This window comes from Populus euphratica, unplaced genomic scaffold, assembly GCF_000495115.2.
Source record: "Populus euphratica unplaced genomic scaffold, PopEup_1.0 scaffold1128.1, whole genome shotgun sequence".
Classification (NCBI taxonomy): Eukaryota; Viridiplantae; Streptophyta; class Magnoliopsida; order Malpighiales; family Salicaceae; genus Populus; species Populus euphratica.
This window is the reverse complement of record NW_011500979.1, coordinates 783-15,344: the sequence shown is the minus strand read 5'-3', so window position 1 is coordinate 15,344 and position 14,562 is coordinate 783. Positions and strand designations below refer to the sequence as shown.

Genomic DNA, 14,562 nt, shown 5'->3' with positions numbered 1-14,562 from the left:
ATTGGAACAATAATTTTTTCCTTTGTTTTATTATTTTTAATTTTATTCTTTAATATTAGATTTATTAGGGAATTAAATTTTATAATTTTATTTGGTTTACTTTCTTTGAGGTTATTATGATCTCATAATCTAGATTATGTGTTTTGTAGGTTAACTTACTTTATTCAAGTTTTTTTTTATAATTGATTTTTTTTTTAATTTCATCTTTCAATGTTTGGATTGATAAAGAATTTGACTTTAATATATATTTTATTTTTATTTTTTATGAGATTATAACAATCTCATATTCCAAATTATAAAGTTTATATATTAACTTATATTGACTTGAATTGATCTAATATATTTTTATCTCAATATTTTTACAATTTAAATGTAACCAGAACCAAAACTATATCAGCACCCCCTTAAAATTAGTGGACAGTACTGTCTCCTCATGCTATTTATTTCTAGCTTATAATTTGTCAGAACCCTTATAATTCCAACTAGCTTTTCAGACACATTGTTATTATACACAATTTGAGGTCTTCTATTCGCCATTTTGAGATCTTAACAAAATGGCTAAGAAAACAAGCTATTCTGAACCACACCAAATATTGCCGCAGACATTGACAGGAACAGTGGCAATCTTATTAACAATCAGCGCGGTGCGATATCAGAAACAGTCATTTGATTTACAGAAGGATATGTGGGTGAAGACTTGTAGATTGGAACCATTTTACCTAGAGAGAAAGCAGGTTGTTTCGGCTGAGGAAGAGCTATTGGGTCACTTCCCAAAGCTAGAACCACAAATGACATTGTTGGCCTGTCTGCTGGATCTTCCTGCACGCATAACAGCCCAACATGTATGCACCTCACAATCCCTTCTGTTTGACTTCTGTCCATCAACGAAGGATCCACTAATTCCATTTCTCTCCCTTCATTCCACAATCTCCACGCCTGTCAAATTGCATGAAAAAAAAATCATAACAGTACCTAGTTATAATTTTCAAGCTTCAAATTCTTTTTGATAGGTTGAAAATTATTTGAATGGAAATTTTGATGGCAGCGATGTATTGTACAAACATATGCTAAGAGTGTCTGGCCATGTTCTGAGAGATAAAAGCCACTACTTCTTTTCCCACTTGTGATCTCCAGTAGTATAACACCAAAGCTGAAGACATCTGATTTCACTGAGAAGAGCCCTCCCATTGCGTACTCCGGAGCCATATACCCGCTGTTTCGTGCGTAAGACGTACTTTGAATAAGTTATAAGAATTTAGGACTAAAATCATCACCAAACTAGAAAAAGAAATTAGAGTTAAAAAAAAAATTAAAAGAGGGCTTACAATGTTCCTACTACTCTTCTAGTGTTAGCTTTGTTCTGGTTTTCGCAGAAAATTCTAGCCATGCCAAAGTCTGATATCTTGGCAACCATTTCATGGTCTAGTAGCACATTGCTAGGTTTCAAATCCCGGTGAATGATTCTAAGCCGGGAATCCTCGTGCAGGTAAAGAAGTCCTCTAGCAATCCCACCAGCTATGTTGTAACATGTATCCCAATCAAGAAGTGCGCGTCTTTCGGCATCTGAAATTTGAATATCTTGCATCGTTTAATTGTTGAAAATGTAATATTTAAGAATTCAAAGGCAAGCTAAATGGAAAGAACAGACCAAAGATAAAGATATCAAGGCTTTTGTTATGCATGAATTCATATATGAGCAGCTTTTCATCTCCTTCTATGCCACATCCCAATAGCCTCACAAGGTTTCGGTGACTTCATTCTTGAACTCCTCTAAGCCTTGCCATGACTTCCTTGACAGCCTTTTAACAGCTATTTCTTTCCCATCTGGTAACACACCCTGAAACAAATTTGCGACGAGGCAAATTTTGTCAACTGAAGCAATATTAAGCCATGGCAAACAGAACAAAAAACTCGGTTTTCCTGGAGAGATGGATTGGAAAGACATACTCCTGAATCTCAGTGGATTATGACAGCACACCTTTACCACTTACCTTATAAACAGTGCCAAACCCACCTTGTCCAAGCTTATTTGAATCGGAGAAGTTGTCTGTAGATGCTCTGATAGTAGTTAAGTCCATGAAAGGCAGGTCCTCAGAACTTACCAACTGACCTTCATCTGTCATTGTGACCCCTCTTGGACAGGCCAATTCCTGTAGTAATGCTAGGTGACTTCTTTCCACGCCTGACAAAGAATCGGAGTTTTAATCTTTTGTAGTTCTGATATCAATTTAGCCTAACAATCTGCTGATCGCTTAGTTAATTTACCTCTTTGTTGTCGTCTTTCTTTCAGCAGACAGACAATGCAAGACCCAATGACAATTACAATCACCACTACAGGAGCACATGCTGCAAATGCCACTATCCCAATCTTCCAATTACTTCCTGCCATGCAAAGCAGAGAATTGCATAAGATTCAATTTATGAAGAAAAATATTTAATCTCCAAAAATAATAAACTAAGATTGTGGACAATCTTGCGCTACATGTTATCCGTCATGGGCAAGAATTAAGAATAACCATATCAGTCATTAATGCAAGACATGATTACTTCTTTTCGCTCACAGATTTTCAGCAAAAAAATTTCTGTTCACTAACCTTTAGGATTCGGATATGTTAACAAGTAACTCGAGGCATTGTAATATTTGTACAGCTCAAATCTCACGTCGCAATTCCTGCTAACAATAATTCCACCTTGCCGTGACGAACAGCATCCTTTGAGTTCAGCCAAAGCAGTTGTCAAACATGCTTGACAATCATCTGCTATGATATCTCGTGTGCACTGTGCATGACCATATACGGTATCGCTTCTAAATTTGATTGACCCAGTTGCAAACATGTGCTTGGAAGGATTGACAGCGGCCTCAGTTGACAGTTTAGTCATTAAGTAGATTAGAACATCAGAGAACTGTTTTGGATCTGATAGAAATTTCGCCTGAGAATCGCAGTCTGGATACTTCCCTGTATAAACATACAAGGAAGTCATATTCTGAAACGAGTAGTGAACTTGGCAAAGTTCATACCATATGATTGCATCTTTATAATTTCTACAATCATTAAAGATTTCTTGGCTTGCCTTCTCCACACAAGCCTGACAAGAACTTGAGTTGACATCACCTCTGCACAGTGCTTGGCCATAGACCTTGGCAGGGGGTTCTCCAACAGAGGTGTAGTTAAAACCTGTTAATGAAGTGATGGAAGGCAAGATCTCAAGAAGATGCTTGAGGTTGCTCTCAAATGGACTGTTGAGAGTGTAGTTGGTTGTGTTATTGGAGCAAGATGTAAAAAGATGGTCTGCAACAGTAATGGCTGGGAGAGCTGACAACGGTATGATCAGCAAAAACATGACTAAATTTACATCTATGGTTGTCATCAGGATCATTTTGGAGCAAATTTAACGGGGAAAAAAAGGGCGGCTTGGAAAGTCGCTTGAAACCATGTGGAGTAATGGGACTATTAAAGTTGTAGAGGTGATCATGGGGAGAGAATAATCATCTCTGAGAATACATTTTACTTTGTCAATTAAAAATGACCGGCCTGAGCATTGACTTAATTGATTGACCAAGAATAAATTGGCATTCAAATGAAAATTTTCTAGATATGACTTTTATATGAATCCTGCCGAGTCTTCTATTTGCTAAGTTCAAATACATGGGCCTTTTCCGAGTATAGTTCAGTGTATACTTGTTATTGTTTTGTTTTGTTAAAAAAATATTAAATCATATATTAAAATTTCACCAATTAATTTTAAAGTTGAAATAATTCTTTGATAATATATAAAAAATTTATTGACTAATTAATTATAAGTTTGAGTTTCACTATTTATATTTTATTTGATAAAATTAAATACAAACATAATAATCTAATACTAACCAATGGAGAAAAGAGCACGGAATTTGGTTTTATTAAAAAACTTTAAAAAATAAAGTATATATTTTAATTTCATCTAAAATCTTTGGTTTGTTTCAATTAGATCTTATATCTTTTATTTTTATTCCGTTTTATCCCCGTATCTTTCATTTTTGTTCCAATTTCTCCCTCCCTTGTTTCTGTCAGGTGTGTGGATTTTAATTGTATTATTAAAAATCACAATATCATTAAAGAAGTAAAGAAATAAAATTAAATAATTGAAATTAACAGAGATGAAAAAGAAAATCAGTAAAAAATATATTTGTTTATTAGAACAAATATGATAAAATTTATTTAACTCTCTCTTTTAATTTTCTTCATCAAAACATTCCCCATTCTGATCTATCTCCATCATCAGTTCTCTTTCTTTCTTTGATGTTTTCATCAAGGAGCAGCTTTGATTTGTCAAAACATTATGTGATGTTAAAATTGTCCTATATTCAAGCTACCATTCCATTTATATGGGATATTAAAAATTATTAAGGAATATCATCAAGGCATCGACAATCTCATTCTAATTTCAAAGAATCTATGTCCTTATCCGCACTTGACCCAACGAGTATTTATGAGCCCGTAGCTGCATTTTCCACAAGAAGATCCAAAAGCCGAAAGGTTGATGTACGTTTTCCAATTTCTTGCCCTACCCAGTATATTTGGCCATTTGGTTTTCAAAACATAATCCCTAAACTTAAATTTATATGGGATATTATTGCTTTTTCTCAAGGATTTTTGTTCAATATATATATAATGTTGGTGGGGAAAAAAATTATCATATTTTTTTTTCATAAACTTTGTTGATGAAATTGAAATTTACACAAAGTGAAACAAAAATAAAAGATACGGGATTTAATTAATTTAAATAAATTAAAATTTTTAGGTAAAATATAGAAAACATATAAACCCTAACAAGACAGATTAAAATTTACAACAAAAAAAAAAACACACACACACAATAGAATGCACAAATTTAACTTTTATTCATTTATTTTTTTATTTTTCAAAAAGCTATTATAATTATTTAAATAAAAAAATAAAATACTCTAATAATACAAAATAAGAAAAATAAAAATAAAATGCTAGAGTACTAATTTGCTAATAACACTTGTCTGGATAAATTAAAGGTAAGAAATTATAGAAAGCCTTATAATTAATGAAAAATTAATAGTAAAGGCTCTTTTCAGTATTAGAGCTTGTTTCTTTTTGTATTTTGAAAATATTTTAAAAACATTTAAATTTGTTTTCTTTTTTCTTTACTTCAAATTAATTTTTTTTTTATGTTTTTAGATCATTTTGATACACTAATATTAAAAATATTTTTTAATAAAAAATACTAATTTTATTATTTTAAATAAAGTATAAATGCATCGTCATTTCCATACTATATTTAGAAATTATGTATTGTTATTTTAATAACTTCCTAATTAGAGATAGGATGAATACAAATACTAATAATTAATTTCTTACAAACAAAGTTAATTAAATTACTAATAATTAGCTTTATACGAAAAAGGCATTAAAATCGTTATTAAAATTCCAATTTTAGTTACTAATATATGTATATTATCGAAACAGATAATTTTGTATTTAATTTTTTAATATTAAAGTCAAAATTAATAAGTCTATAAATTGATAAGAATTTTTAATAAATTCAACATTTTTCATCAATATAGCTTATTTTGGGATCCATAGACCTTTTACCCATAGTTATTAGACCCGATCTAGGGTTGACCCAACTAAAAAGTCGGGACTCAGGTTACATGGGTTGATCCAGATCAACTCGAATCAACTCAAAAAATTTTAAAACAAAATATTTAAAGTTTTAATATTTTATATGAAAAAATTATGAAATAATCCATTTGAATATAGATTACACATGTTATAAATAATGAAGTTTAAAAGATTATTTGTAAAGATTTTTATTCTATATTGAAAAGATACTATATTAGTATATTATCCTTTTAAGTTGAAGTATTTAATTCAAAAATAGTTTTTATTTCTTATTGAAAAAACACAATTTTTTTCTTGTTAATATAGAGTATATATATTAAATGGTTTCAAATTCCATATTGAAAAAATAATTTTTTCTTATGAACATAGAATATATATATATATATATATATATTAAAGGGCTTTAAAATATTCACATTGAAAAAATAAAATATTTTTTTAGTATTTATATAGTAAACTTTGAAAAGAATTAATAATCAACTAAAAAAAAATCTTTGGCTAGAAAAAAATACAAGTTTCAACTAGGTTTTATCAGATCTTTAGATCATTAGTCAACCACCAGTTCCAATTTAATAGCTATGCAGTTATTGCTCGTTAAGCGTCTATTTGACAATGTGGTTACGGTTACTTTTTAAATAGCTTTTCGTACGAAATACATGCCAATAATATTTTTTTATTTTTTAAAAATTATTTTTGATATCAATACATCAAAATGATCCAAATCATATTAAATTTTAGCTAAAAATATTTACAACGCGTTGTAAAACATTTTCTGATGCTATCTCCTATAGGAGGATATATTCATTGTTTTTCAAATATCCTTTTTTTTTTACATATTTGGAACATTATTTTTTAAAATAATAATTTTCTATATGTGAAGTTAGCAAATACAGTATAAATGGTACTTTTACTGGGTATGTATAGAAAGGTACAAAAATAAGAACATAAGTGCTTGGAAAAAGTGTTGTACCATGTATGTGAAACGTTATTGGAACATAATATTTGTTCTATTTTTGTTTTTGAGGATATATTTCCATCTTTTTTTTTTTTTTTGACCATCTTCTGGATATATGTGAGTGTTCGACAAAAAGCATTCTTGCTTGGTGGTTGAGAAAAGATTTTCCTTCCTTGATACTTTCACAAGTCATTCGAAAATAATTCTGAGGAAGCGAATCACCCACCATCACGAGCACAACTATCGGAATCATGCTGAAATTTCTAATTTGGATTTTATGTTGCTTTGCCTTGGGATTAAGGTATGTACAATGAGGGTGGGGGTGGGGCTGGCGAGTGGTGTCCTTCCTGGTTCTGCTGGCTCCTTGCTGTGTGATACGTCTGTCACCCCCGCAGTGCCTAACCTGTTCACTGAGGCTTGCCGGATGTCCAGTGGACCGTGGGATTAGTCGTGGTGCGCGTAAGCTGGCCCGGACACCCACGTTAATAAAAAAAAAAAGAAAAAAAAAGGTATGTATAATGATCATTACTTGCGCAGAACATGTACCGTTAGTAAGTTATTTTTCATTTTTGACGATGTCTGAATAGAATTTTCATTATCATTTAATAGTTTTATTAAAAGAATTTTTCAGTCAGTATAAAATATACATTCTATCGATAATTAATTTATTAATAAAATTACAAATAAAAATACTTCATCGATGAATTTTTTATTAGTAATTTTTTGTTCATCGATAAATTTGTTAGTAATAAAAAATATTATTACTGACAAAACAAACGTGTAAAAAAACATTACCCGCTTCATTCCGTCAGTATATCCCTCAAAAAATACCATTGCTAATTCTGTCGGTAATTATTTAAAAACATTTTAAAAAAATTATTTTATAAAATTATAAAATAATTGAATTAACATAAATTAACACTCTATAATATACTCAAAATGCTTGGGGAAAAAAAAGAAAAAATCAACTCAAACAAATTTGCAACAAATAAATAAAATAAAAAAATAAATTCAACTAAAAAAATTCATATGAAAAAAATAAAGTTGTGATTGCTAAAAATTTTAAAATCCTATAAATAAATCAACTAAAAATTGATCTTATATGAAAAAAAATCTCACAACAACATTCATACAATTATTAAGGCTAAAAACAAATATAGTGAAAAAAATCATGAAAAAAGAAAAAAAAAATCTTACTTTAATGTAGTTACAAGTGAAGCTAAGGAGAGAGAGAAAAAATCGTTCAGCATATTAATTAGAAAAAAGAGGATAAAAGAAGAAAGAAGAAGAAAGCATACCTGAGCACAGAGAAGAAGAGAAAGAGATAAGGAGAGAAAAGAAGAAAAATTGATGTTTTTTACACATAAGGAAAAAGAAGAAGAAGAAGAAGAAGAAGAAGAAGAAATGAATCTGTCTCTTGTGAAATAGGGGATTCAAGTTTTTTATTGAGGCGCGTTAGCTATGGTCTCACCGACAGATAATTAAATATTAACATTTTTTAATTATCCCGTCGGTAATTTTGTCTATAATACTTAATTTAAAATTTTAATTTCATAAAAAATTTTCAGAAACCGTTAACAATCACCGATGATTTTTCAATCCGTTGGTGATTTTGTCAGTAAAGAAGAACAATTGACAATGCAATTGGAAAGTGAACAGTTATAGAGCTTTTTGTAAAATATTGACGGAATAGTCTATCGGTTATTCTCTTTATATTTGATATGATGAACAGTGTTTACAGTTTACCAACGATTTTATCGATGAAATTTTATCGGTAATTCTATTGGTAAAAATGACACGTTATCATTTTTTTTTTTGCTTTGTTTTAATTTTTTTCCCATTGTAGTTCCCCCAGTATATACCGAGAAAATATTACCGTGGGTAAAATCTCTCGAAACTTTACCGACGAAAATATTCTCTCGATATTTTCATTTATATTTATCGATTTTCTGGTAGTATTTTTAATTAGGATTAATTAGGATTTATGAAGTTAGTAATTATTTAATCATTTATATATTGAAGTACTTCACTCTCTTTGGCTACCTGATTTTTTTTCTTTTGTGGTATCTTTAGGTTGATTTTTCATTAACTTCTTCTTTTTAGTGTTATCAAAGATAAGATACCTGTTTTGGAAATTAGAGAATCCTTGAAAATTTTATATCTGATCGTGACCAAATTGAGGTTGTACTCTAATCCTTAAAATTTTTTTTTTACTAATAATAGTATTATTTCATTTTTATGATGAGGAATTATAAATACAACAAAAAAAAAAATAGGCGGGATTATATTTTTATATCATCAATTAACCTAAAGATACCACAAAAGAAAAAAATCAGTTAAAAAAATAGGTTGATATATTGTTTTAGCTATTCAGTTAAGAACTTTTTGTTGTTGCTCTAGTAGCTAGCATGGAGTTAAGTTTAAAGTCTTCTTATAAAGGCCTGCCAGGTAAGACTAGATTTTTTTATTGGTTTTTTTATTTTTTATTTATTTTATTTTATTATTTAAAATTGAGTTTCTTTAATTATTTAATATTAAGTTAATTATAATTTGATTTACATGTTGTTTATTATTATATAATAAAATTAAAAAATAATTTAATTATATAAAGTTTATAATTAGGATCACGAGTTTCAACTTATCAAATCAATAATGTCATATGAAAACAATACTCACACAATTAAATTTAAAATTTGAGCCAAGTAAATATTCTGATTAATATTTTATAAGTTTAAATTATGATATCAAGCTTAATAGTATCTTATTTGTCATTTTTCAACATAAATTAGATGCGTGTATATTTTTTTTTAATTAATACCTTTTTAAATATGTATTTTTAAAAGAATATATTTCAATACATATTAAATAATTAATTTCATATATCTTGGTAAAAAACCACGTCAACAATATTTATATATTCATTCTCTTGTGTTAGAGAAATAATATCCGACTTGTAGTGAAAAAAGTCAAATAGATGCATCAACACTTTGTTCTCATAATTATTGATATATATGATTTTTTATTTATTTAATTAAACATATGTATAAAATTTTTAATATATGATCAGGGTGTTTTTTGGACAAAATACACATTAAAAAAAGCCTTAATATTCTCGTTTTTTATTAAAAAAAAATTATCCCAGTCGAAGTATAGGTCAGCATAGCAAATTTATCAAAAAGGAATATCAGACACATTAACATATATTGAAATAATATATTCCCAACCATGCCAGTTGCCGGACACATTAACATAGTGGGAATTTCAGTGACAATCACCTCGGTAAGAAACTAGAGACTGTCATCTGATTCACTGAACGATCTGTTGATGAAGACTTGTGAGCTGGAACAATTTTAATGAGAGAAAAGGCTGGTTGCTGTGGTTGAGGAAGAGCTATTGGGTCGCTTGCCAATGCTAAGTCCACAAATGACATTGTGGGCCTGTCTGCTGGATCCTTCTGCACACATAACAGCCCAATATGCAGGCACCTCAAAATCCCTTCTGCTGGGCTTCTTTCCACCAACAAAGGATCCACAAACTCCATTGCTTTCCCTTCAATCCATAATCTCCATGCCTGTGAATTTGGTTTCATAATTTGTCATAACATTACCTGCCAAGATTAAGGGAAAATGTTCAAGGGTAGGGAAAATACTGTACGCACATATGCTAAGAGTGTCTGGCCATGCTCTGTGAGGTAAAAACCACTGCTTCTTTTCCCACTTATAATCTCAAGAAGTATAACACCAAAGCTGAAGACATCCGATTTCACTGAGAATATTCCTTCCATTGCGTACTCTGGAGCCATGTATCCGCTGTTTCACGTGTAAGAAAACCCTAGGAGATTAAAATTACGGATCAAAATCGTCAGAATACAAGGAAAAAAAAATAGTGGAGAAGAAAGGGGATGTACAATGTTCCTACTACTCTTCTGGTGTTTGCTTTGTTCTGGTTTTCGCCGAAAAATCTAGCCATGCCAAAGTCTGATATCTTGGCAACCATTTCGTGGTCCAGTAGAACATTGCTAGGTTTCAAATCCCGGTGAATGATTCTAAGCCGAGAATCCTCATGTAGATAAAGAAGTCCTCTAGCAATGCCACCAATTATGTTGTAACATGTCTCCCAATCAAGCTGTGCACGTCTTTCGGCATCTGAAATTTGAATAAGAAGAAACTTCAGCCTCTAGCGTCATTTAATTGTTGAAAATGTAAAATTTAAGAATTCAAAGGCAAAATAAATGAATGGAACAGACCAAAGATAAAAATATCAAGGCTTTTGTTAGGCATGAACTCATATATGAGCAGCTTTTCCTCTCCTTCCATGCCACATCCCAACAGCCTCACCAGGTTTCGGTGCTGTAATTTTTCAATTAGCATGAATTCGTTCTTGAACTCCTCTAAACCTTGCCATGACTTTATTGAAAGCCTTTTAACAGCTATTTCTTTCACATTTGTTAACACACCCTGAAACAATTTGCAATGAGGAAAATCCTGTGTAACTGAAGCAATATTTAACCATGTCAAACTGAATAAAAAACTGGGTTTTCCTTTTAGAGGGTTGGACTGCAAAGACAGCTGAATCTCAGTGGATTGTGACAGAGAAGCCCCTTTACAACTTACCTTATAAACAGTGCCAAACCCACCTTGTCCAAGCTTATTCGAGTCGGAGAAGTTGTCTGTGGCTGCTCTGATAGTACTTAAGTCCATGAAAGGCAGGTCCTCAGAACTTACCAAACGACCTTCTTCTGTCGTTGTGAACCCTATTGGACTTGCTGATTCCTTCAATAATTTTAGGTGATTTCTTTCCATGTCTGCCAAAAAATAGGAGTTTTAGTACTTTTGAATTCGGATGTAAATGAGCCTATTTAAATAAAGTGGACGTGATCACTTGGTTCAGATACCTCTTTGTCTTCTTCTTTTTCGCCTCAGACAGAAAATGAAAGATCCAATGACTATTGGAAGCACCATTGTAGGTATAAACACAATAATTGCCACCATCTTCCAATTACTCCTGCCTTGCAAAGCAAGAATTTGGTAGCATATCATTTAATAATGGACTAGGATTCTGGACAATTTGGTACCAATACATTACCTTTCAAAGAATGAATTAATAGTAACAATATCAATCATTAACAAATTGGGTACTTATGAGTAAAGCCAGCATTTGAAACACCAAGAGTTACTGGTGGTACTGCCCTTTCTTACTAAAGTGTAATCAAAACATAACTTCTGTTTGCTGACAGTTCATCAGTAAAAATAAATTCTGTTTACTCACCTTTAGGAGTTGGGAATGTTATCAAGTGACTTGAGGTGTTGTAGTATTTGTACAGCTCAAATCTTACATTGCAATTCCTACTAACAATAATTCCACCTTGCTTTGAAGAACAGCATCCCTTGAGATCAATCAAAGCAGAGCTCAAACATTTCTGACACTCATCTTCTCTGATATCTCTAGTGCACTGTACATGGCCATATATGGTTTCGTTCCTTGAAAACTTGATTTCCCCAGTTTCAAACATGAGCTTTGAACGATTGAGCGCCGCCGCATTTGACAGTTTGTCCATGAGGAACCTTACATTGTCATAGAAATGAACAGGATCTGATACGGATTTATTATGAGATTCCATGTCTGGATACTTCCCGGCATAAACATACAATGAAGTTATATTCTGAAACGAGTAGTGAATTTGGCATCGTTCATACCATATGATTGCTTCTTTACTTTCGCAATCTTTCAACAGTTTTTGGCTTGCATCTCTCAAACACGTCTGACAAGCACTCGAAGTGACATCTCCCCTACAAAGTGCTTTGCCGGTGACTTTGTCAGGCAATTCACCGATAGCTGTGCTGTTATAGCCGGTTGATGAAGTGATGGAAGGCAAGGTTTCAAGGACAATCTTCACGTTCTTTCCGAACGGGCTTTTCAGATCATAGTTACCATATTCAGTAGATGAACAAATAGTGAATAGAGGGTCTGCAAGAACAAGGGCAAAGAGCATTGAAAGAAGTATAATCAAGAAACACATGGCTAAAAGTGCATGCCTGATCATAATTATATTTTGGATGAACATCTTATCAAAAATTTAGACAAGACAAGAAATAAAAACCTAGGATTGAGATAAGTAAAAAATTTATGCAAGCCATTCCATTTACGCAAGCAACTTCTGGCGGCTTTACATAAAATTATCAATAAAAATCTTCATATTCATAACCATTTAATTATAAAAACTCTAATATTATACTAAAAAATCATTTTAAATAATTAAGGAAACTTCAAACTATAATTTATGTTATATTCTTTAATATTTTATAAACAACGACCGAGTATTTTATTCAAAATCCATTACTTGGATTAATGCTGTGAAATTTTATAAATAGAATTTGATAGCTTGCATGAGCGTTTTTTTTTTTAGATTAACGTGGGTGTCTGGGCCAGCTTGCGCGCACCACGACTAATCCCACGAGCCCTGAAGTTAACGATCATGTAAGCCTCCAGTGGCCATCATATAAGCAATTAAGGACTCGAACCTGAGACCACAGAGGGAGCAAACCCCTTGATCCCAAATCCTTATCACTTGGTTACCACCTAGATGGTTATGCACGAGCGTTTTTTGAAAAGAGTAGTCATGGTTTCATTTCTTATAGAATGATATTACTTACTAAACTCAGAATCTGACATAAAATGACTTCAATTATTAATTTAATTATTAGATGCAGCACTGTTGTTACATTCAAGAGAGTCTGAATATTGAAAATATATATATATATATATATATATATATATTCAAAACGAAATTTGTTAACCAAAGAATTGGAATAATATATTCTTAGTTTGAAAAACTCATGCGTTGAAATGATACAAGTTGTTGTACGTGACCTCACTAAAATCCATCCCTGACACTTCATATATTTGATTATTCTGATTATTTTTTAAAAAAAATTTTATCAAGCCATTCCCTGGTTGAATTAATCTAGATTTTGAATTATTCTCAATTCTTAGTAGGATAATCTAGAAGTGTTAATTTGGAGTGTAGTAGATGATGTATAAAAATAATTTTTATTATTTTTATTATTTTTTTAAATTGATATATTAAAACAATTCAAAAACATTAAAAATATTAATTTAAAATAAAATTTTAATAAAAAACATGTTACCCCGCAACCACAAACATCTTTATTAATCTTATCTATTGGGGACCATTGTACCAATATTGACTTGCTTTTTGGTCCTCTGATGAGAAAATATATTCAAGAGTCGCACTCCATGCCACGAGTACTGTCCAGACTTATCCACTCGGAATCTCAAATGCCTATTCGCATATGGTTGCAATTTCCTCGATTGGGTTCAAGAGTTGCCGGTCTTCTCTTGCTATTTTATGCAGCTTGTGCATCGAAGGATAGAGAAAAGTCACTTGATGAAAAGGCTTAATGCTGCGTATCGAGAAAAGAATACGGAATTTGGTCTTGTTAAAAAACTCAAAAGAATAAAGGATAGATTTTAATTTCATCTAAAATCTTTGGTTTGTTTCAATTAGATCTTACATCTTTCATCTTTGTTCCAATTTCTCCCTCCCCATTTCTGTCACAATCTCATTAAAAAAGTAATTAAGGAAATAAAATTAAATAATTAAAATTACAAAGATGAAAATGAAAATCAATAAAAAATATATTTGTTTATTAAAACAAATATGATAGAACTTGATAGGGTTGGTTTTTCAAAGAATTCTCAAATATTACCACCTTCAATTGTCACTTAGTAATCTCGTATTTTCCTTTGCTGATACTATATATAGTTAAATAGAAATCAATTTTCAAATTTATTTAACTTTCTTTTAATTTTCTTCATCAAAACGTTCCCCGTTCTGATCTATCTCCACCATTACGTCTCTTTTTTTCTTTGTGTGTGTGTCTCTTTTTTTCTTTCATGTGTGTGTGTATAATGCTAATGAAAGAGTTTCTAAGAGATAGCAATAATGTTGGC

General features: G+C 31.1%; 1 protein-coding gene and 1 pseudogene across 4 annotated transcripts; both read right to left on the bottom strand.

Annotated features, from left to right (window-relative positions):
* Positions 1-391: 391 nt before the first annotated feature.
* LOC105116956 (cysteine-rich receptor-like protein kinase 15) lies at positions 392-3,476 on the bottom strand (annotated as a pseudogene).
* Positions 3,477-9,694: 6,218 nt separating this feature from the next.
* Positions 9,695-12,763, bottom strand: LOC105116957 (cysteine-rich receptor-like protein kinase 15). Of its 4 annotated transcripts, none has more exons than XM_011014472.1 (7): positions 12,689-12,763; positions 11,857-12,555; positions 11,483-11,596; positions 10,835-11,392; positions 10,496-10,733; positions 10,247-10,397; positions 9,695-10,159 (listed from the first exon to the last, which is right to left on the bottom strand). In XM_011014472.1, exons 1-7 carry the CDS (start codon positions 12,723-12,725, stop codon positions 9,860-9,862), a joined length of 2,097 nt encoding a protein of 698 aa, XP_011012774.1. In that variant the 5' UTR covers positions 12,726-12,763; the 3' UTR covers positions 9,695-9,859. The 4 variants fall into 4 exon arrangements, 3 of the variants coding, with proteins under 3 accessions (XP_011012774.1, XP_011012775.1, XP_011012773.1); XM_011014473.1 differs by having other exon boundaries at positions 10,835-11,045; positions 11,202-11,392; positions 11,857-12,761; XM_011014471.1 differs by having other exon boundaries at positions 11,857-12,761.
* Between the last annotated feature and the right edge of the window lie 1,799 nt (positions 12,764-14,562).

Coding starts and splice junctions, on each gene's coding strand:
- LOC105116957 (XM_011014471.1), bottom strand. CDS start 12,652: ATGTTCATCCAAAATATAATTATGATCAGGCATGCACTTTTAGCCATG. Junction 11,393..11,482: donor AAAAAGAAGAAGACAAAGAG/GTATCTGAACCA, acceptor ATTTTTTGGCAG/ACATGGAAAGAAATCACCTA. Junction 10,734..10,834: donor CCTTGATATTTTTATCTTTG/GTCTGTTCCATT, acceptor TTCAAATTTCAG/ATGCCGAAAGACGTGCACAG.